The sequence below is a fragment of the Dromaius novaehollandiae genome, chromosome 1, assembly GCF_036370855.1.
Source record: "Dromaius novaehollandiae isolate bDroNov1 chromosome 1, bDroNov1.hap1, whole genome shotgun sequence".
In the NCBI taxonomy this organism is placed as follows: Eukaryota; Metazoa; Chordata; class Aves; order Casuariiformes; family Dromaiidae; genus Dromaius; species Dromaius novaehollandiae.
The window spans coordinates 20,858,925-20,883,076 of NC_088098.1; the positions used below are offsets into that span (position 1 = coordinate 20,858,925).

At 36.3% G+C, this 24,152-nt stretch overlaps 1 protein-coding gene across 2 annotated transcripts in view; it reads left to right on the forward strand.

Moving 5' to 3' along the window:
• The window catches only part of WASL (WASP like actin nucleation promoting factor), a 53,769-nt gene that overhangs the window by 26,270 nt on the left and 3,347 nt on the right, over nucleotides 1-24,152 (forward strand). Inside the window, exons 2-11 of one of the 2 annotated variants that reach the window (XM_064506751.1) lie at nucleotides 125-259; nucleotides 1,503-1,589; nucleotides 2,163-2,259; nucleotides 7,128-7,151; nucleotides 9,967-10,008; nucleotides 12,120-12,288; nucleotides 15,679-15,721; nucleotides 16,119-16,272; nucleotides 20,460-20,980; nucleotides 23,237-23,345. In XM_064506751.1, the coding sequence (XP_064362821.1) occupies nucleotides 125-259; nucleotides 1,503-1,589; nucleotides 2,163-2,259; nucleotides 7,128-7,151; nucleotides 9,967-10,008; nucleotides 12,120-12,288; nucleotides 15,679-15,721; nucleotides 16,119-16,272; nucleotides 20,460-20,980; nucleotides 23,237-23,345 (1,381 nt within the window). The remainder of the gene's footprint in view (nucleotides 1-124; nucleotides 260-1,502; nucleotides 1,590-2,162; nucleotides 2,260-7,127; nucleotides 7,152-9,966; nucleotides 10,009-12,119; nucleotides 12,289-15,678; nucleotides 15,722-16,118; nucleotides 16,273-20,459; nucleotides 20,981-23,236; nucleotides 23,346-24,152) is intronic. The other variant, XM_064506753.1, reaches the window with a different exon arrangement.

Sequence of the window (24,152 nt, forward strand, 5' to 3'; positions counted from 1 at the left end):
ACCAACTGGGAAGTCATCAGAGTTGCTACCCAAAATGAAGAACAAAATTAACACGTACTTTGCTAATAGATGAAATGTAGACTTGTAATTTAATCCTAAAAGTAATAGCTACTTTTCCTTTTAGACAATGTCTTCAGCAGTCGTTCAAATATATGCAGCAGATCGCAATGCCATGTGGTCAAAGAAATGCTGTGGTGTAGCTTGCCTTGTAAAGGACAATCCACAGAGGTCATATTTTATCAGAATATTTGACATCAAGGTAAGTAGCTTTTTTGGCTTTTTTCTTCCTTTTCAGACTCTTTAAACTCTGTTGTATTCATTCAGCATTTTGAATTGAATGAGTTGTTACATCTGCAACTTCGCACAAGAATTCTGAGGTAAATAGATGTCATGCTGTGAGCAGTGCAATTATAATACTTATTAATAGGTATTTGTGGAATTTTCTCAGCTATTCTGAATTCATTAATTTCACAGATGTCAGCTCTTATGGAATAAATAAAGTTCAGGTGTGATTTTATTTACAGTTCACAGAAGCAGTTTTCTACTAATCTGATTAGTAAAACTGGTAGAAGTTAGTATAATGTCACCAGTATGGATTGTTGTCAAAATTTCAGCAGGTGTCTGTATGTTATGTGATGTTTTCAAATTAGGTGCTGTCTTTATAGGGATGAGAAAAAGAAGCTTTAAGATTGGTGTGTTGGTGCATGCGAAAATTGCAGGATAAACGAGTATTTTCCATGATGTGTACGTTCATACCAAAGATCTTTATCCTACTGTAATATTTCACTCAAGGCAGAATAGGAAATAAGAGCTGAAGTGTGCATGTCACATTTTCATAAACTGATACAGAGACGCATAACTCCTAGCGACTTTCACAAAGACTTTGGAAGGCTTCCCATTATCTCTACGGCTGAAAGAAGCTCATTAGCTATGAGCATTCAGAGCTTGGCCTCTGTCACTCATTCAAGAATGCCTGTTGGCATTCTTTGAGATTTGGCCACTTGATTATTAGATTTGAGTAAGAAACTTGTTCCTTGGGTACTGAACTGCCGTGCCATTTAAATATATAAAAATGTACAAAGGTGAAATTTTTGTTTTCTTGAAGTTACTGTTTGAGGGTTGACCTGGAAGTGATTAACATACTAGTACATACCAATACTCCTTTATTGTTAATACTATTATAACTATATTATTGCTGTCACTGTTATCACTGGTCACTGTTGCTGCTGCCCATATCAGGACTGCAGATTTGTAGAATTTAGAAGATATTTTTTGAAAACATGCAGGAATTTGAACAGAAGTCAGTGACCTGGAATAGTCTGGTGGCTCTACGTGTTCCAGTATACTTTGAGCCCATTCTTTGGGTGAATGACAGGGTAGATGCTTAACAACATGGAGCTTCAAACTTTTAATAAGTTCTATTGTGAAACAAGTTAAATTTGGCAGTTTGTTTTCAAAATATTTTTCAATATATTTTTTTTTCCTTTTTGTTTTCTTTTCAGGATGGGAAATTATTGTGGGAGCAGGAGCTGTACAATAACTTTGTATATAATAGTCCTAGAGGATATTTTCATACCTTTGCTGGAGATGTGAGTCTCAACGTCTTTGAATACTTATTTTAAAATGTCTTTTATTTGCACAGTAGCTTCTTCTGATATAATTGAGGTCTTCACCTTCATTCTGTAAATTATTTATAAAAGTACAATTTTAATTATTCCTTGAAGATTTTGGTTTATAAACAGATTTTGTTGTGCCTCAACTAGAAAATTTAATCCATAAGACAGAAGCATAAAATGTACTTCTTTATTTTCAGCTCCCTTTAGTAATAATATATTTAATACATTTTCACTTGCAGATGATGCTTGTGAAGTTTCATGTATCCTTAAAACACAACTTTTTTGCTTCCCCCCACCTTTGATTTCAGCCTACAAGATTTTGCTCAAATTTGATAAAGTATAAGCTTTAGAAACTTGATGAGTAGACGAATATCCCTAAGTTAGAATATGTTTCATTAAGACTCGTTGCCAAACTTAGTGTGGTGTTTTTCCTGTTTTTGTTTTTTTTTTCCTGGTTATACCTTCAAAAGGTATGAAAAAACATTTAAGAAAGCCTTTGAAGTGTTTTCTTAGTCATGGGTGGCGGGGAATATTAATGTTTTTCAGACATGTCAAGTTGGTCTTAATTTTGCTAATGAAGAAGAAGCTAAACTATTCCGAAAAACAGTAACAGATTTACTTGGACGACGGCAAAGAAAATCTGGTAAATATTCAAATTAATCTTAAGTTCAGGCTTGCTTATGTTGTTTTGGGGGGGGAGGCAGGAAATTAATTCTATATTTGAAAGCTCCTGGAGGCGTTACTGTCATATTTATACATAGAAGTAATTGCATTATGAAAGCATGTTTCATTTTTCTATTGTGCAAAAAAATATTTTTCTGAAGTTACTTGATGCTCGTTGCTTTAAGTTTCTGTGGAGTTTGGACTTCAAGGTTATGGTGTTTAAAATATAGACCAGGAAGAAGCAAAAAGGGTAAGCTGTTAGTGGGAAAACTAGAAATCTTCCCGTAAGCTGTTTTCACATTTGACTAAACACTCTTTTAGCTCTGGGCTGTTTACAACTAATTTGTTTAAATTCAGCCCAAGTGGGTTGTAACGAAGATTTTACCATCTGGTATGTTCAGTAGTCCATGTGAATGAATTATTGGCATTGGTCCAGTGTTTAGTAGAGAAATGTCTTTTATTCACAAGCAGTAATCTTGTCAGAAGCCAAGAACGGAAGACATAGTGTGTCTATAGTGTTCCTAGCAGTGCAGGACTGTCTGAAGCATGACATGCATTTTGGCAGCTGCAGGATGCCTTAGAAACATGTTCACTGTTCTAAAGGGAGCTTGGGCTTCTTACAGATCCTGTCTGGGTCATTTTATGAGGAGCCCATTGGTCACATGGCTGTCAGACAGCCATGTGACCGTGAAGAATAAGCTGATGTTAAACATGGGCTGGGCATACATGTGTTCTCAGGCCTGCTGTAAGCAGTAGCACGGGCTTATGGCCAAGCTACAGGATGCACTTCTGTAGTCCATTATGGACTTGAATTGCACTAGGAATGCAGTATAGTCCAGTGTAAGAAGAGGAATCCCTGATCTTGCAATGCCATCCTTGCAGGTGTTCTCAGTAACCTACATGATCTATGTAGTCATTTAGATTTCCTTCAGGTATGGTCCCTCAGGCACAGAGTATTCAGTCCAGAAGCTTAAATGCCTTCTTTAAGTTTACCTATGGGAAGAGTTAGAATATGGTAGTATGACTTCTTGAGAAGAAGTGAAGACGCTGAGAAATGACATTAATGATGTATGTTTCCGATTTGTAGAGTAAAAGTAATCTTGCATCAGCTTGCATCTCCTGTTCCTGAAGTTTCATTCTCTTAACTATTTTCTGTCTGATACTGTGCACAGTCATGACTTAGGAGGAAATACATATCCAAGCTGTTGGCCCTGGTAAACTGTGTTCAAAAAAAATTGGTTCAGTCAAAAAAACCCTTCTCCTGTTCACAGGACGATCACAATCCTTCTGCATGTAGTTTTTCTTCATAGGACAACAAAAGTTTTCTGGCTTACACTTTGAGCAAATGTCTTGGTTTGTGTGCTCAAAGTCACGCTGTCGGATAAGCTTACTAATATTTTTTATTTTACATTTTTTTTATTACACAATGGAGACAACTTTAAAAAAAGACAGTGCTTTTTCTTGTTCAGTTTCAAAGCAAGAATTAAAAACACAAGGATTTCCTTGAACAAGCCACTACATGGAGTTCTGTATTTATGCCATGGACAGGATTGTATCTAATTGTGATTCTAAAATAACAGGCTTTACACTTGCCCAAGTCATAACCTGATTCGCAAATTGGTGTAATACTTCTTAATGCAACTAACTTCTCAAAAATAGAGGTTATATAGTCTGGTATTCTTGATGCTCTTTCTATTTAAAGGGATTTTGTCACTCTTGTGCCTTCCAAAATATATTTAATTTTATCATGGTGCCACCTGACATATTTTCTACTGAAATGAGTACTCTATGTGATCACTTAGCAGCATCTTTTGCCATTTGGGACTTGCTAAGAGATTTTTCCAGGAGTCTTTTGGAAAGGCCTTCTCATTAGCAGGTAGCAAGAACAGCAGTTCTGCCTCAAAGCTATGGCTCGAGGCTGAGGCTAGTATGCAAAATATCATCTAACAGCTGCAAAAGGAGACCAGTCTTCTGCTCTTTTTCACTATGCATGAAATGTATTCCAGTGTGCAGACAGCTCTAGAGTAAGCACATCTAGAGTTCCACAGAGGTCAGAGTACAGGTCCACACTGAGTGTACAGCAGCAGTTTGCTTATGGGGTGGATGTAATAGAGAATAGAATGAGACAGAAAGGAGAAGAAAGAAAATGATTGAGGTGAAGTCTTCATATTTTTGATATCAGTCTGGTTTTCATCTAGCTAAATTACGATCTTGAAAAAAGGTCAAAATTAGATTCTTAACCTTAGGAAGAAATTACTATAGTTGGTTCATTTCTCTGGACTTACTTAAATGGTCTTTATACTTAATTCTTAAAAACTGATCCCAAATAGTTCCTCTTAGTAAGCAGAGCAAACACATGTCTCTTAGCGCTTGTCAGTATGGTATATTCACACTTTGGGTATACCTGCACTCAGGAACCATTAATTCTTTTATTGATTCTTATTTTGCCTCAGGAATGTTGATATGTGTACACACACAAGGCCTGTCCTCTCCACGTGCTGAGCACTTAGCCATAATTTTGCATCAAAGTCTTTAGCCTTGTTTCTAGCTGCCTTTCAGGTAGAAGAAGGTTTGAGTGCTTGACTAATTTTATAGACAGCTTGTAATTCTAGAGTTGGGAGCTTTGTTAGGCCTCTCGGAAGCGCTGTGCTTACCGTGCAAGCTTTAGCTCCTGATGCCCTTCCTAACGCACTTCAGGAGCTTCATACAGTGGATGCTGCATATGGAGAACATATTTTGACTCTTTGGTCCCAGCTTTTGTTTTTACTGCCTGGGAGACAAGCATATCTCTGAAGTGTTCACCTTGCATGGGTTCAAGGCTAGGCAGAGATCCCTCTTGTTTCCAGGAATACTTACCGAAGGGGTCATTGTGTTTCTCAGACACGGGCAGTTGGTACAATTGATGCCTCTTTTTGGATCATTAGGCATCTTCAAAAAAAGAGAAATTGCTCTGATAGAGTACCTGCTCTTCAAAAAAAGAGAAATTACTCTGATAGAGTACCTGCTCTTGAGGCTGCTCTCCAGTCAGGTCTTCTGCACTTCAGAACAGGAGATCATATTTTTCTGGTCTGCAGTGGCAACTGTAGAAGAGCAGAACTAGTGGCTTTTGGCCACACATTAATCTTATACACCCAGCAAAAAATACTGGAAAAAGTGTTCAAAATGTCTTTGTTTGCTGTTACTTTATCTCTTGAACTCTGTTTCTCCTAATGAAAATTGTAATGGATTCCCTTGATTTAGCACAAGATCACTCAACATCTCCCGTGAATGCCTCATGCTTTTGCCAGCATCCCATCCTGTGCCAAATGACTTGCTCTCAATCCTCCACACTCCTTTACTGTCTCTGATTTATTGCTTCCTGGATGGGACTGTAAGTGTACTCCAAAAGTTGAACAGTCTTTTTGGCAGTCCAGCATGAGTAGTTTCTTACCCTGTATATGCTCAGGGAGAGAAAGCCCATTATTGGGCAAAAAAGCCCCTTTTTGTCCCCCAGACCTGATACCTTTTGCTGAGGATTCCTTGCAGAGGCTTGTCATCTCTGTGCTAACTAAGCTCTGTTGTGAGCTAAGAGGCAATACCTGTCCTTGGCAGGCTTGCTTAGCCAGAGATAATTCTCAGAGTTTTTTGATCATATTCATCTGATGAAGGTTCCATGACCTTTAAAGGTTCTTTACTCCCACCTGAAGATCAGTATACCAGGTCAGATTGTCTTCCACACTTAAGTGTGAGGTGGATTTTAGGGCGGGGGTGGGGGAATCAAAACAGTCTGGAGATGCCTGCTCCCTTCCTTGGGGAAGACTGTGTTTGTGTCTTGAAAAATATAATGGATTGGCAGTTTTGGATTGGGACTTGCTGAAAAGTCAAATGTCTATTACAAATTCTTCTTACTACAAAATTCTTTAGAGTCCCTGTTAGATTCCAAATACTCTGGATTTAAAAGGGAGGATGTACAGTCTTATGGAGCCATGTTGTATGGCAGGGGGAGATGATAAACTGTGCTCACCCGTAATGGGTACTGCTAAACCCAAAACTTTTCAGAATGTGTGTGTAGGGTATGCCTATAGTGTAAATGTAGCTGTGAACTATGTGTCTTGAAGGATGATTGCGGTAGGTAAATGTCTAAGGTGGATAGCAATGAATAGTAAATGAGGGAAATTCCTTTTAAAGGAGAGTTTACCATTGTAGTCTGACAGTAGTGCCCGAGAGTCCTCAGGTGTGAAATGTTTGCAACTACATTCTAACATGTCAAACAAAATTCTTCATGCTCAGTGAAACAGTTTGGCTTAGTGAATAAAATAACAGGATTAGTGCTTAGGAGATTGAGTTCTGTTCCCTGTTTTTCAGTTATCTGGTAGGTAACATTAGATGAAGTCACATACCTCTCTGTCTTATGTTCTTTGCATATAAAACAAAAATAATTGTGTATTGCTTTGGGGTCTGTGGGAGAACATCACTGCTTAGAAGTGCTAATTGTATTTCAAGTTAAAATGAAGGGCCTGTCTCATTCACTAGTAATCAAAAAGTGTAACATTATTTAAAATCCTGTGTTGATAGGTTGTATCAAAATGAAGTCATTTGAAAGCTGCTTGTTGACTCCAAAATTTGGCAAAGTATTCAAAACATATTTAGTTTGCTCACTTCAAATTAGTGCTTATCTCTAATACGGTTTTTATAGTTTTGTAATGCTTAATTTTGTTTCAGTTGGATAAGAAGTAGGCTTTAAAGATGCTCTTAGATTCGTAAGAGTGAGTTCAAGGTCATTCAAAGCTTCACTAGAAAAGTAAAAATTTAGAATGAAAGTTTCCAGTGATACGAATGAATAAATAGCTCTTTTTCTTCTTTCAACAGAAAAAAGACGAGACCTACCAAATGGTAAGCTTTTTGCATAAATCACTGCATTTTATTTTTTCCCCAAGTGTGTCAATTACTGTTAGCACATATCTTTGCTTTGGACTTGTTCGGGATAGTTATGTGGTGGAGAAAGCAGTAAATTTGTATTCTGGAGGTTAGTGTATTTATTTTGCTTCTGTTCTTTGGTATTTGTTTAGTTCTTGCTTAGAAGATTTGTGGCTTAGCTGGCTTTTGTATGTTTTTGGAGGAGCATGTTTTATTGCAAGTAGAACAGAAGCCCTTCAGTTTAAACTATGAAGAAGGCTTTGTATTTTTCATTTACTGCTGGGTCTTCAGACTACATGTGTGTAAGGTTGATATACAGAACCTTGCTGAAATTAAAGGGTAGTTAAAGGGGAGGGTGTTTATTTAAAGATGTGTTTAATCATGACAGAGTTCATAAAACATCCATAAAATCTGAGTTTCAATTTATCCAGCTAACCCTGTAGCATAGTCTTTTGGACATCTATTGTATGCTGTTCAACTTTAAACATTTTTCCTTGCATACAAGGATTATTTGAATTTATTAGCCTCAAGAATACATTTCGCTGACGTGAAGATGCAGGCTCCTCAGGAGATCCTCCCATCACTAAACTGATGGAGTATAACTTTGATATATAGTATAACTTTGAAAAATTTTGTTTATTCCAAGATCAAGTGAAAAATGCACATCAGTGAAAATCAAGCTTAATCTTTACTTTCAGAGTGGGTTCATAACAAGATTGAAGTGATTTAACCTGTAATATTTCTGTTGGTGATCCAGAGCAAAGGTCATATTGCCATATCTATTTGTTTGCTACTTGAGCAAAGATATAGTCAACTGATTATCCGATGTCCCTAAACCTGCAGACTTGAGGAGGTAATCTTAAGTTTATACTAGCCAAGGTGTCTAAGCATCTCAGTAGGCCACAGAAGTAGGTAATTGCTAACTAATCTTGACTTACGGGAACTACTGATGGCCTTTATTTCCAAACAAAGCCTCTGCAGTGTAGAGTATGTCTCAAAAAAAATGAACGTTTCTGTTCTCAAAACTTAAGTGTTTATGAAGAAGCACAGGCAGTAATGTTGGTAACTCCAGTTTAGCCCAGGCATTTCTGATATCCATTTCTTTAGTTGGATTCCTTCACTCACTTTGTGGTAATGCCAGTCTGTGATCCTCTAAGCTTCCTCAGCCTTCAGGTTGTAATTGTTCTACCTTTTTAGCAACATTTGCCTCCCCTCAACTAAACAGTATCTTCCAGAAAGCAGTGTCTGTAGGGCAGAAGGGAAAGAAAAATGGTGGTTGTGACACTGTATAGCATCTTGTGACACACAAAAAAACCTTTTGTCTCTACTGTAAATGTTTACCTACAATAACACAAACAAATCATTTGTCTGACTTGCTATCTTTGACTGGAATAAGATTTAAGAAAACTAAACCTGTGAAAACTTTTGTACTGAAAATATAAATGGTAGTCTCCATTATTCATCCTGTCATAGCTCAGGCAACAGCAGCTTCTTGGAGGAAAAATACCGATAGACTAAATTTGCATGCTTTGATCCTATGTATTTGTGCTGAATTATTCTATAAAAGACATAGGGTTATGCCCAGTGTTTATGCTTTACAATCACTAGTCAAAACTCCGAACACCTCTGTGTTTTACTAACCTGGGATGTCCATGTTTCTTTCATGAATTGTCTACCTTTCTCTTGTGATTTCCTTGAATTCTATAAAACTTGGCTGCTTTATTGATAAAGGAACTAAGGTTTGAGTAGTTGTATTCCTGCCTTCTGTAGTCTCATGAGATGTGCTCGGGACACAGGGTTATAGCCTTAGATGATGATGGCCTTCAGACTCTTCATTTCAGTGCTTGCAATTCATCCAGAACAGAAATATACTGTCAGTGTGTAACTGAAGAAAAAGCTTGTAGGTTAAGCTGGTTTTTGCATTGCTCTCTGTGTACAGTGAAATTTTATTAAAAAAATGGGTTACCTGCTTTTTTTACCCTGTGCTGTGTATCAGTACAGAGTTACTTTAAAATTGAAAAAGAGGAGCAGTCACATTTCTGTAATCATATGATCTGTGCTTGAAATACTGTGGGGTATTTTGTTTTGGCTGGCGCTTATTTGGATTTTCTGCATATGTTGAGGTAAATCTAGAGTTGAGTGGGAAAAATACTGTATTGTATTATCTTTCCAGTGGTATGGATTTAGGTTTTTTGGTTTTATTTTGCTTTTACAGAATTGCAGGATTAAATCAATTTAGCATTAACAGTTATGTAAAGTGTATTAGCCTGTAACTTCCTGGGATTTACGTTCTACTCTCATTTGTAATGATGACATCTCTTTATGCAAATAAAGAGGCGTAATTGTGGTTGAACTGACCTCTTAGTGAAGTACCAGATGAAAGAAGGATTTGCCAGAGAACTGGTCTTTCAGGAAATCTCTAAAAACCATGTGACAAACTTATTTCAGCTGTTAACTAGAACAGTTTACAGTTATTTTAAGGCATCTGTTCCAGGCTACAGACAGCCCAGAGAAGTTCTAAAATACAAGGAATTTTATAAAGTTAAACATTTCTAAATGTTTTGTACCACGTTTTCTGGAGCCCCTTCTGAGGATGTAGCAGATATTGATAACAGTGGATGCTTAAAGCCACTGTATTGTCAGGTACTGCCTAATGATGAGCTCTATATGCCTCTCTCATCTTCATTTATTGAGCTGTCTACACCTGGTGGGGAAGGTGCATGCATTATGATGGGAAAACTTTTACTGGATATAAATATGGCAGTTCTAGAAGAATATAATTCTTTTCAAGGTTCTTGTATCCCTCATGGACATCTAAGATCTAAAGCTGACGGTAAGAATAACTTTATCTTAAAGATCTTTCTGTGATTTCTAGAACAAATATTATTAGTATCGAGGAATCAGGCAATCAGCTCTCAAACTGAGTTCAGGTGGCTCTTTCTTCACGTAACCTTCTATGGTTAATTTAGGGTTTTACATGCAAAAAGCAAGGCATATATTGAGAGACTTTGTCAGTTGTGAGTATATTGAGAACTTGCTAGCAGTTTCCATGTTTCATTTTAAATTTCAGTATAGCTTGAAATGACAAATATCTGTAATAGTGAGAGATTATAATTAATGATTAAATATGAAACATGGCAGCAGTTCATTTTCTTTTAAATTAATGAAATAAAGACTGTAATTGTCCATTCATCTGGAAGATGTACTTAACTGCACATTGTTAAGTTTTGTGTTGATAGTACTGGACAATTAATGAATTTAATGCTTATTTTAAGTTTGTATACAAATTGCTGTGCATAGCAATATGTGGTCAGTTTGTGTTTTAGTACTCTCCAAAGACAGTTGTCTAGACTGTAGCATTTCTAGTTTTGTAATTGCTGCTAGCAGAAAACACTTGTTCCTTGTGCCATTTTCATGCAGGTTTAAATCTTGTCCTTGTCCTCAAACATTCCTACCGGAATGTAGGAGCTGCCATTCATTTTCAGATGAGCTTTGTGTAGCCCAGTGTCTTGTTTCTTTTTTTGTTTATTGTTCTGGTCAATGCTAGACACTTTGTACAGAGGTGTTGAACTGCAAGCGTCTGATAATTTACCTGTCACAGTGCCTGCTTCTTTCTGATTCAGAGTCTGGACTGTGTAATCTAAGGCTTCAGAAGGCTGGTCCCTTCAGAAAGTTCAGGATGACTGAGTACTCCACGCAAAATGCAGTTGTGAATAGATGATGTCAAAATAAGGTTCTGCTTTACCAAAGTCTGATAGATGGTTTTTCTCATCCAGTTCAGTATACGGTTGGAAGCCTGAGTTTAAGATAAAGTATTTTAATTGACTTGCTCACCATTGGGTAACAACTCAAAGGGGAATGGAAGATGGCTTCAATTTTGGAAGAATTAAGTTACTTGTAGGTTTTTTGTTTTGTTTTTTGAGGGGTGACAACACACATGCACATCTGTATATAATATATAGATATTTATGAACAACATGCTTAAATTGCCTCTTGGTATTTAAATACTACTATCACTTGCTTAAGAGCTATCTTCAGTGAAAATTAAAAACTTGCTAAGTACAATTCTTTACTTGTATTATGTAAATAACAGATACAACTAGAATGCTAAAATTGGCAGGAGTATAATTCAGATACATTTTAAATAACTAGATGAGTAATTCAGAATAGTTTATCTCAAGAATAAGGTGCAAGAACTTAATTCATAATTTGAGTGTTTAACTTGTTTCCAGTGCTGCTTTTATTGCTAGTGCTCTTCAAGCTCTGTTTTTGTCTGGGTCTTTGATTATTTTGCGAACCTGTCAAAGAATGAAAAATGAGAAATCCTGAATAGCTCTATAAATACTCCAGTGCTTCAGAGACTTGATAATATATACAGAGTGAAGTCTAGATACAGTCTGAAGTTCTTAAGTTCTGTGTGGTGTAACAGAAATCATTCCCATTTGATGCTTGCTGAGCAAAAGATCTCCTTTAAGATCAGTTTACTGTGCTGTCAGGGTAATGGCATGCTCGTGTTACTGGTTTATCTATGGAAGTCAGAGTACTTGTATCGAGGATTGTAGTTATGCTTGTTTCTGTATACAAACATACCTTAATGTTTCTTATTCTAATGAATAAAAAAGTTCATGAATTCTGTACACATCTTAATTTCTTAATTTCAAATTATTTCCCTTACCAAACTTGCAAAAATTAAATTCCAGTTTACGAAACTATTCAGGCATTGCTCTGCTGTAACAACACTTTTTTCTTCAGCAAAAATAATTTAGCTTACATTTCTGACATCCAGAACTCAGATGCATGTGGCATGTAGAACAATAGCTACTGTACAGGTATTTTCCCATTCAAAAAAAAAAAAAAAAAAAAGGTGTGGGGGGGGGCAGTTAGTAGGTTAAACATGGTTTTGTTGAAACACAATAGTAAAAATCTTGTACTTTCTCTTCACAGGTCCAAATCTACCAATGGCAACTGTTGATATCAAAAACCCAGAAATTACAACTAACAGATTTTATACTCCACAAGTCAACAATATTTCATATACCAAAGAAAAGAAGAAAGGAAAAACTAAAAAGAAAAGATTGACAAAGGCAGATATTGGAACACCATCTAACTTCCAGTAAGGACATTTTTTGAGATTTGTCTGTTACACATGCAAATGCTCCAGGCTTAAACTGTGACTGTTATGTCATCTCAACTATAGTGAATATGAGCTGGCATGTTGTGAGGTTTAAAGCAAGTTACTTTAGACACAGGTGAAGTTTTCTTCATTTCTAAACAAACGCAAAGTAACTTGGTACCCTAAAGTAACTTAGAAAACAACTTAGCTGCATAAAGATGCCTTGGTTAAGTGGTCAGCTTAACAGCCTCATTGATGAATTTATCATCATCATCATTCTTAGGCTATGCCTGTACATTGTTATATAAAATACACATACTGGTTTTGACTTGGCATACTAGCAGAAAGAATATAACCATATTGTTATCTTTGGCTTTTTTTGTAATGTTACTTACTCTGGTATGTGGGCTAGCACCTGTATCTTGTGATGAAAGTACAGCATGCATTTGCACACCTGTTAAGAATCAATTGAGTTTGTTTTCTAGCATTTCTTGCCTGATAGTTATTGTTATAGATTGAAGATGTATTTTGAAAAGCTCTGCAGTTTATTGAACTGTTAATGTTTTTTTGAGCTGTAATTTGATGATTTGATCTTCGGCATTTAAAAATAAGTGTACTTTAAATTCCTGTTGGTTTAACAAATAAAAAGCTTGAGTTAATTGCAGGAAAGATCAGTTTCCTTGAAGTCTTAGAAAATCAGTGCTAGGATTATATCCCAAGTTAGTAAATCCTGTTCTTTTGAAGCATTCTTTGGCATCACTTACACTGATATACTTTCCTAGAGTAAAACTCCATAAAATAATGCTAGTGTTACCAGTTACCATAATAATATTATAACTTTAATAATATTATTATAGTGTTTTGAGAGACTGTTCTGTAGAATAGGGCAGAGAACAGAAAATAAAAAGAGAGCGAGGCTAAAATGCATCCCTGACCAGGGGGATTAGCCAATTCAGACATCAACTGCATCCTTCCTGAGCAGAGAATTGAAGTGCTGCATCTGTTAACGTCACTTAATACTGAAAAAAACAGAAAATAAGAAAATGAGCCTTAATGTGTAAGGAAAATTGAGTAATGATTGGTAGCTGGTCACTACTGTAGCTGTACTGATGCAGACTTGGCACAAACAGACAAAATTGCAAATTATAATTTGCCTTAATGTACCTTGCCTCTGATCGGAACTGTCAGAGGGGTGTCAAGTAGCGCAGATGCATATACTGAGTATGGGACTTTGTTTATAATGTCTGTCAGGCTTTTACAGTTGTGGAACACTTTATGTGCACTCATAAAATATTAAAGTTGTCCTAGAAAAGCTGAGAATAAGATGATAAAATATTTAATGAAGTTCAAACAAAGGATACATTTTAGTTCATGTCAAGATTTGTATACAGGCTAATGTTAAATGTAATTTTAAATTGTATGTAGTGGACCTTTGCAAAAGCAGCTTGAAAATGTGTGGGTTGTTTTTTCTTTTTTTCCCCCTCTTAGGTTCTGGTTAAGTTTCCTGTGAAGTGCAGCTAAATGTCACCTTAGTGTATAAGTTACTTTAATTACTGTTTTTATGCAGTTACAAGGAAAAATAATATTTGGAATTGTTAGGAGAATATATCAGTTGAAGTTGTATGTAACTTGAATTGTGATACTGAGGAAGATGAACATTGTCAATGTTAGTTATTGTGGATCAAAGTGGTTATCAGTAAATACAATTTTTAAATTTCTCTTGTTATCCATGTGTGGACTTTCACTATTCTGAGGACTTCAGAAAAATAAAAAGTCAAACTGTACTTAACAGTAATATAATTTACTGTTGTATACACTTTTTTAACATAGGAATTATGGTTACCTTTATAAATATTTCCAGAGGTTTGTTTTTAATTGCAATGCATAATGTGTTGTGGTCATTATGTACAAGTAACTTACTTTCCTCCCTTTGAGGGATGAAAAAATGAATGAGAAATAATGTTAACATTTTACTTCATATGAGCTTTAATATCAGTAAAGTGCAGTATTAATTTCTGATTAATAATCTCATGCTCACAAGGTTTTAAAAAAACATTATGAAATGTACAGGCATGCAGAGAGATAGCTATAAGATTATATTTGCTAGTAAACTTCTGTTAACTTGCGTATGCCAGCTAATGCATTATAAATGGATATGAGACTATATATATTTGGAAATACACATCTAGTTTACATGAAGCAAGCTGTATCTTAACATCCAGAATAATACCATAGTGATAAGTCTGACCATATGTTGATAATGGAAGGAATTTAATATGCCTTCTATTTAAATAGAATTTCATATATTTAAATTGTATTAACTTAAATAAACAAAGCAGAGGGCTTCCCTTGCTGCCTCTGCTGTAGCATAATGCAATTTTTAAACGAGACCTTTTCCTTTTCTTCTTACCCCTTGAGCTAGGCAGTCAACTAGTCATAGTTACACCAAGACCAAAAACTGAATGTAGAACAGCATTGTTATGAAGGAGATTTGGTCTGTGGTGGTAGTAACAGACCCAAGCCCGGATCCAACAGCCATTGTGCTAGGCACTGTAAAAGCAAGACAGTCCTTGCAATTTTGCAAGCTTAGTCTAAGCTATGTTGGCTAGTAACAGCTCATCTGATATTTGTGGAACTGAGTGGGACTTTCTGAACTCCCAACGTCTTGTTTTTGTAGAGCTAACCATGGGCAAGAAGAAACTCAAAATTTGGAGTGCTGATGGTAGTAGTTCTGTCTTTTATAGCCATCAGGCAGTTGCATGAAGTGGCTTGAAGAGACACAAACTCTTCTGCTGCCTTTTTAGCTGATCAGAGAATCAAATAAAATAATTCTTTAATATCCACATGAAGTAGGTACTAGATTTTTAGGGGAGTAAAGGAGGTTGGAGTGAAGCCTAGGAAGGTGGCAACTGAAAATTGTCCTTACTTTATTTCTCTGGAAAAAAACAAAGTGAATGTGAGAAAAAGGAAAGTCAGGAAAGTAGACAGCAAACCGTGATGAGAGGGAGGAGGAGGATTCCAGCCATGTGACATTAAAGACCTTGGCAGATGCTCTCCTTGGTCGTTGTGCAGCTTTTTTATTAGTGTCAGTATGCACTGCAGGATGGTATGGAGCCTTAACTTCTTGACGTAGACTATAACCTAAGGGGAAAATTGTTTTCTCTGCGTTCTTTTTCTCACAACACAAAAAGTGAGAAGAAGGGAAGTATTGTTATTCCCCTCACAAGTGAGTTACTGATGTGTCTAATGAGATTGAGGTAGAAGCTAGGTAATGGTCCAGATATCTGGGGGTTATTTTCTTATTTTAAAGTTGTTGTTAACCAAAATAAGTATTTTAAAATAAGATACTTTTTACCCTGTGGATTTAATGGACTTTTCTGCTTTTTTTAGACACATTGGACATGTTGGTTGGGACCCAAACACAGGTTTTGATGTAAGTAATTAATATGTTGTTCAACATACTGAATGGTCAAAAGCTGTAGAGGCTTTTTAACTTAAGTGATTGAAGATTTGTATCAGATAAATGTTAATTCCACATCACATGATTTTGAATTACTTTGCTTCTGTAATTCAAACATAGAAAGATGGAGGAGCAGAAGGGAACAGGGATTTGGTATTAAGGGGAAAACTTGTAAAACTTAAATTTTTGTTAGGTACATCCCCCTCCAAAAATAGTCCTTTCTGACTGAAAATCCAGCCCAGAGACATGTGCTTTTGTTTTTGCTGTTCCTCCTAACTACATGGATTTTTTTTTTCAATACAAATTAAAATAAAAAAAAAAACACAACTGCTATTTCAGGGTACTTGGAACTAATCTGTTTAACTTGCAGGTGAACAACTTGGACCCAGAATTGAAAAACCTGTTTGATCTGTGTGGAATTTCAGAGGCTCAACTAAAAGACAAAGAAACTTCAAAGGTCATATATGATTTCATTGAAAAAACAGGAGGCGTGGAAGCTGTAAAAAATGAACTACGTAGACAAGGTGGGCTTCCTTTTACTTCCACATCAGATTTTGCAGGGGTTATTTTGCTTTAAAAATTGGACTGTAAGCGGTTGATGATAATTAGTTTCTGATACTCTTGTCTGGACTTTGTCACTACAGATGTATTGGATTTTGTAATGCTTCTATAGATCATACACTATGGAAAAAAAACAATCAAAAAAAAAAAAAGTCTGTGCATCACCCATGAGAGTACTTTCTTCTAAAGACTAAAGATCTTTTCTATGTCAGTTAAGTAACTTCCAGTAATGCTTTACTGACTGCAAAGCCATGCAGTATATTTCGTATGGATTTTCTCAGACTGCAAATGTATATTTTATTTATAGTCTCAATCTCATAAATAAATTAAAATCTTAAAAGCAATATTTCTATTATCAGTTGTAGTAGTAGTATGTGGCTGACAAGTATGTGTGGTGCCCATTTAACCCTAGCAGCACTATGTGATGTGTCTTGCAACAACCAGAGACTTGCCAATTTGATATAAATGTCTAAAGAAACCAAAGGTGTCTCCTCTCCTTCCTGCTTAAAGTAAAACGTAGCACTCCTTGATCAGGGAGGTCTGATTTAGGTTTCCGCTCTGAGAAAACTCTAAAATAAGTCGTTTTCAGCCTAACATTTAAATACATCCTCAGCTGATGCATTATCTACTGCAACACAGCAAGCCAGTCTGAAAATTACACTGCCAATATCAAACTTTGGAAAGATTGTCCAGAACACTTTTCAGGAGAAGTAGGATATAAAAGCTGTTGAAATTATAGCCATTTCAAACTGGTAAATAAATTGTTCTAGTGCCTGAATAGATACAGGTTCCAAGTACAATAATTTATTGCATTTATTCCTTAGGTCCCCCACGTTGGAGTGGTATGTATTTGAGCTGGCATCCAAGCATATATTTCAAACTATTCATGCTGCAACTGTGTGATTCTTTCCTAATAGATGAGAAATCTTAGTCCACATTTGTTTGACAGTGATACTAAATATTAGTCAAACTTCTCTGTTAGTTGAATTGCAAGCAAAATTTGAATCCTTAATTTTTGTCTCAGTAACAAGTCTGTCAATTTCTTTATATGATCTTAACTCTGTTTAAATGTGTACAGAGTTCTTGATATCACACTGCTGGTCACAAACTACTTAGATTGAGAAGATTTGCCTTGGAGTCCTATGACTAGTTTAAAATACTTTAAAAATGCTAGTTTTTCTAATATGTATGCATTAACTTCAAGTTATGACCACTTTACATGCATGCAATTGAAAGATTAGCTGCCTCATTTTTAACATGCATGATGAATAAGATCAGGCTTTTGCTTTATGGTAGAGGTAGATCAATGCTCCTAAAAGTTTAAAATTCATCATTTCGGTGGTTTTATGCAGAAATACGTTATGTGGTGTGTGGTCTTGACTGCTGTTTGAAGTGTTCTGTTTTTCCACTGAAACACACTTTCCTGTTGCAGTAACTTCTGTGCTTAAGTATTCAACCTGCTAAGATGCTGAAGAGAGTCATAGTCAATTTATTGTTCTATTGAAACAGAAGTTACTTCTTGTTTTTCTTGCCCTCTCTCTATCTTTGGTACTGCTGGTTGGGTTTTTTTGTGATGATACTATCGATAGATTTTACAGCTTCTTTGTTAATACCCATGTTCAGATTAACTTGCATTTATAAAAACTTTTTTTAAAAACTTGTCTTGTATGGAAGATGGGATCAAGAGGATGAAGTAATGATCCTTCCTCCTCGCTTAAAGGAGAGCAATGCTTTGTTATAGATGTTACAGCTAGCTATAATCCTGGGGGAGGGAGGGGGGAAACTCTAATACAGGATATGGAATTTTCATTCATTTCACTTCTCAGCTAAAGTGCATATAATCCTTAAAAAAAACTTCCTGAACTGTATTTCCACAGTTTGGACATTGCATATTTCTCTGGATATGATGCAAATAAAACCTTCTCCTCAGGAAAACTCGTGTTCAAGATTTACAGGCATTAGACTCTGGAGAATGGCTGTGTTGTATATTTGTATAACTTTTCAGTAATACAGAAGAACTGTATGTATGTATTGCTGAATGAGTTGTATTTGAAAACAATTGCCTTCAGTGGCCAAGAAGGAAACTAAGTTCAAGTCAACTGAAAAGTGACTTTTTCCTGTCAAGAATGTTGGTAATACTTCTTTCCGGCAAAATTTATGAAGATGAAGTTTGAGAGGAGATTCTCTGCTTGTGTTTTTTTGAAGGGGTGGGGGAAGAAAGGAGAAATTTATATGAAACTTAGGAAGTTAAGAGGGGTATGCCTTTCTATATGATATGCAGGGAGGGAGGCATTGGTGTTTCCTACTTCAGGTTCCCTTTTCAGGGATTTCTCCTCTCTGTTCTATTGCAGACAGGTTGCTTTCTCAGCAGCTATCAGGGAGGGGATAATAGAAGAAGTAAAAATCAAGCATCTCTCCTGAGGACCTTTTTTGAGGGCAAAGTCCATTTCACAATCAAAGCATATGCAATCAAACATGATTTTTTTATTATTATTATTAGTCCAGGCACTGTCGTATTACTAAATAGTTATATGAAACAACCACATGAACTATAGTACCACAAGCCATTAGATGCTTAATGGAAGAGGAAATCGAATTGTGCTATTTAAAATGCTGTTAGCAGAGGAAGTACATTTCAACACAAACTCATATAGAAATGATCCTATGCACTGAGATATCTCTGAAGTTGTTTCCTTCCTACAGTCTTTTACAGAATGATATTGTTGGAAATAATTTTCAGTAAAAGGGAGTAAGAGTCAGGGTTTATTGAATTTTTTGGAGGGAGAGGGATTTCATATATTTCACTCAGACTTTGCAGGCATAAAAACTGAGGGAAAGGCTCAGAGTAGCTTCCGTTAGCAAAAATAAAGATCACATAAAGATATTTTTGTTAATGTTTGCCAGTTTCTTCAAGACTGATCTGTCCAAATACCTAGAATAAAATATAGGTACATAATTGTAAGAAAGATCATTCTCATATTTTTCCAGTAACTCATGAAGCAGGTTTTTAGGAACACCAGAATGTTACCTCATGGAAGCAAATTTTAAAAATGCTTGTACTATTAACGAGATAACACTTCTAAATGAGTATTGGATCATGTTTGCTTTTTTGTTGTTGTTGTTTAAAAAAGAGCCTTTTAAGCAACAAGTATAGAGTGGAAGATAGTTTTTTGCCTAGCGATGGTACTAAAAAGCATTTATTTAGGAGGTACTTTACATGACAGAAAGAAGTGAACTTCGAGTGGCATGGGAAGGCAGCTTTGCTCTAATGAAGCAATAGTCAATGGAAGATGTATTTTTGTAACAGCTTCTCTCTGCTGTTGCCTACTGAGGTAAATGAACTTCAGTAGATTAAAGTTAGTCTTTCTGAATGTCACCTGTCATCTGTAACTTGAGATGCTGTATCAGCAGTACTACTTCCCTGCTTGCTGCCAGGTCTTGTTTAAGGATATGAAAGCATATGGTTGAATATATATAGTGTGCCTGACATCATATGCCACCTTCTCCCAATATCAATGCATTTCTATATTTATTATTATTAGAAGCTGATGCTTCAAAAACTGCTTCCCTCAATAATTCCAATATAAATTAATGGATAGCCTACAGAGTGGAAATTCTGTATACTTCCTTTCAGGTGTATTTTGTAACACCTTTCTCTTTCTGCTTCCCTTCTGTCACAGTTGAACAAAATTTTGAAGGTTTCTTTTGAAATCTTGACCACATTTTGTCATGGGAAACTAAAACCTTAACTTAAGATATACTTTGGATTGTGAAGGAAATTACTACTGTAGGACCCCCCCACACACACCAAAATAAATAAATAATGACACAGCTTGTTTTGTGACTTACTGTTCTTTTTACATATTGCAGTTGTTCCCTGCAGTATTGGTTCTGTGCTTTCAAAATACATGACAGAGACATAGGGGCTGTGTTCAGCTTAGCTTATGTTCATATAAGTGTAGTTTATCTTCAGTTATTTTAAACTTAATCCAGGATTGGTAAAGCTTGCACAGGCACAGAGATCCTTGTAAAAGTCAAGGCAAAGTCTGCTTGTTGTTTTTAAAAAAAATTGTTGGCTCTTTCTGTAAATCTCCAATATACTGAAGAATATTTAGTATGTAAATATATATTCTGTCTTGTTCTGTTTCAGCTCCACCTCCACCACCACCATGCAGAGGAGGACCCCCTCCACCTCCACCACCACCTCCCCATAGCTCGGGCCCTCCTCCTCCACCTGCTAGGGGCCGAGGGGCACCACCTCCACCTCCTTCAAGAGCTCCTACAGCAGCACCACCACCACCACCTCCATCTAGACCAGGTGCAACAGTGCCCCCACCTCCTCCAAACAGGATGAATCCTCCTCCACCACCAGTGCATTCATCATCTGCACCATCTGGCCCTCCTCCACCGCCACCACCACCAGCAAGTGGGTCATCTGTGCCCCCACCTCCACCTCCACCTCCACCCCCTCCTGGTCCTCCTCCACCACCAGGTCTTCATACAGAGGTTGACAGCCAGCTTCCAGTTCCTGCAGGAAACAAAGCAGCACTCTTAGATCAAATCAGAGAAGGTGCTCAGTTAAAGAAAGTAGAACATAACAGCCGACCAGTGTCCTGCTCAGGAAGAGATGCACTGTTAGACCAGATACGACAGGGTATACAACTGAAATCTGTAAGTAAAGCTGTTTCTTATCCAAGTCCCTAATGGAACTTGCACATGGATAGAGTACTACAGCATGAACAGTAACTTTTGGCTTGCTGTTCTGGGCTGGATCATATTTTTTTATAATTTTTAAAATAAGACTTTAAACAATACTACTGGAAAAATGCTTAGAAAGTACATTTGCTACATGAGTATTGATACATGAGTTTTTCTCATTTAAAATTCACTTCTTACTTTTCAGTAAAGCTTTAAATTTAAATTTTAAGAACTTTTGCAAGAAGTACTGTACAAAAACTGCTAATCTCCTGAATACTTCAAGGAAAAACAACTGTGGAGGATGGCTTCTGCAGTAATAGTACTGTAAAGAAATCACTAGATTATTTCTTGCCACCTTAGAGACCTGTGCTCTACAAATGTTGAGGTTTGTAAGAAGCACCCATAGGAGTTGCCTCTGCTGTTCCTGCTGCTGTTCAGGGTATTACTCTATCTGTTCTTTAGCCCACTGATTATGTGCAAGGTAATTTTTGCCTGCAGATGCAAGAGTGCTGTTAGGGTGACTCTACCCTATAGGTTGTATAAAATGTATTCATAGTAATAAGGTGGCCTGAGAGCGTGGTGGCTGACATCTAGAGGATGTTATACCTGGAAGGTGATCCACTTCTAACGTTACAGCAAAATAAACCAAAAATACCACATCGATAACACTAAAATTGCAAGTACTCCTAATCTAAGACTAGTCAGTAATTAGAATAGTTGTAGAAGGGATGTGAGAGGAAACAGAAGGGAGGACTCAAGATCATCCTTGTTTTTTGTAAAGCAAGGAAGTCAGCATCTTCCTACCTCAGGCCCCATCAGCTGGTCCCAGTGTAGCCATGCTAAAAAACAAACTCTTAACTTTCCTTGCAGATGGCTGAATACTTTTAATAAAAACACATTATGCACACTATAATGTGTAAATCTAGAACTTCTTTCTGTAATGACTGTGTATTTAGGAGTATGCTGCTTTTAACAAATTTGAAGTCTGCAGAGAAGTTTTATGCTGTAAAAGTTACAGAAATATTGAAAGCAGTGATCGTATTGAGTATTTCTTATATGAGCAAACTTGCTGACATGTCTAGGTTACTTAAGTACTGTGGCCCAAGGAAAACAAAGGCTATGAAATTTAAAAAAAGGGAGGGGGAGATGAAATATATTTAATGTGGTATAACAGTCTTTAATTTACCAATAAACATGTAGGTCCAAGACCTTATTTCAGTTTGAGATGCTTGAGGCTGCATATTTCTTTTTTTAAAAAAACTTAAACTAGCACACACTGCACACCTGTGGTAGATGTACAAAAGATAACATGTCTCTTTGGCCTTTGAGATCTGAAATATGAGGGTTTCCTAGAGTTTATGGATTTGCTCACCTGAATTATTCAAGCTATTAAAAATTTATGAGATTACTCTAACACTGAAGCTGGAGAAAATATTTCCAAACTTTCTTGTATCTCTAAGTAGGGTGGGTCTGTCTGTCTGTCTGTCTCCCCCCCCTATACTTTAACTTCTGTTTTCTCACCACTTTTACTGAGTCCCTTCTTCACTCCTTCATATTCTTTGTCTCTCTTTAGTTATTATTTTTCACCATCCTTCACTGTTCTTTACACATTTGGTTTAGACTGCTTATTCCCACAGCTTTCATCCAATCTTCAGCTAATTTGATGCTCAGTACAAATTTTTTGCTCAACATAATTTTTACTGTTACAAACCTCATTTACTCTCAGTTCTACTTTTTTGTCATTCTTCTGTACATTTGATGCTTCTGGTGTAGAAAGTGTGAGGGCATATTAATATTTGTCCATGCAAGTATGCAGTATCAAAGTCTGTATTACTTTCAGAAGGAATGATCAACCCAAAACAAACTTGGCTAACAAACCAAACAAGAAAAAAAATTTGTTATACTAGGGATAAAATAGGTAACTTGAGGGGCTATATAATCCTTATGCCTATATGATTACGTTAAGAAGTTGTCTGTTAGCTGAGTGCTCTCTTCCTGTTGTATGAGTTGTAATATTTAATACCTGTCTAGTTAGTTCATACTCAAGATCATCTGGCAAAAAAGAATTTCTGACTTTTTTACAGAAGTCTAGCTTGAGCTAAGGAAACTGAAACTGTAGTTTCACTTGTCCTCCTGGCTGAAAAACTCATCAATTTTATAAGGAGAGTTTGTCTAGAAATACACAGATTGTTTTGCTGATTACATCTTTGTATCCTTTTTTTTCCCAAGGTATCTGATGGCCAAGAGAGTGCACCACCTACACCTGCACCCACCTCAGGAATTGTGGGTGCATTAATGGAAGTTATGCAGAAAAGGAGCAAAGCCATTCATTCTTCAGGTAAGCTTGATGGAATTTTTCTGACCTCAGGGTGTCTTTTTCAGTGTTAACATTTCTGTGGAACATAAAATATTAATAGAAAAAAAATGGATTTTAGAATATAGTCAAATACAGAATGTTCTAAACAGACCATTAGTGATGGGTCCAGTGGTTACACTGTGCTACTTTGTGAATTACTTGATATATTGTAGTTTGCAGTAATACTGAATAAAAAATTACTAATCAAGGTTAGTAACCACCTCTTTTAAAGACTGGTGGTTTTTTTTCCACCTGATATATTTTTTCCACTAGATATCTAATGTAATGTTAGTCAAAAGAATCTTTTGGAAGAAAGGGGTTTTGTTTAAAGCTTTCTGTTTCTAGAAGTCAAGGCTCTTGCAGAGGTGCAGTCTTAGAGCTCTGTGGCTTCCATTGTACTTTGGTGTCACCTGCTGGATAATATATGAATGACTAGTGTTACTTGACTAGTCCCATACTTTTTACTGAATAAACTTATCAAACTTCAATGTGTGGAAAAAGTAAGACTATAATAGTGACAAGAAGATTTGCATTTTTCAAACACCAACTTACAATAAATGCAGTTCAGTAGCTGCAGTGCAGCTATTTGGTTGCATCTCTTCTGTTTAGTCTTTGATACATTTTTTTCTTCCAGAATTTGCATTAGAACCAAATCTGCACTTGCACTCTGCAGACCCTTTGACTGAGTGCAATATAATTTATTGATTTGTTGACCTACATAGTAATTTCTAATTTTACACAAATTGCTTTACACAAATTAAACAGCAGAAGTATTCTAAATTCAGAGCT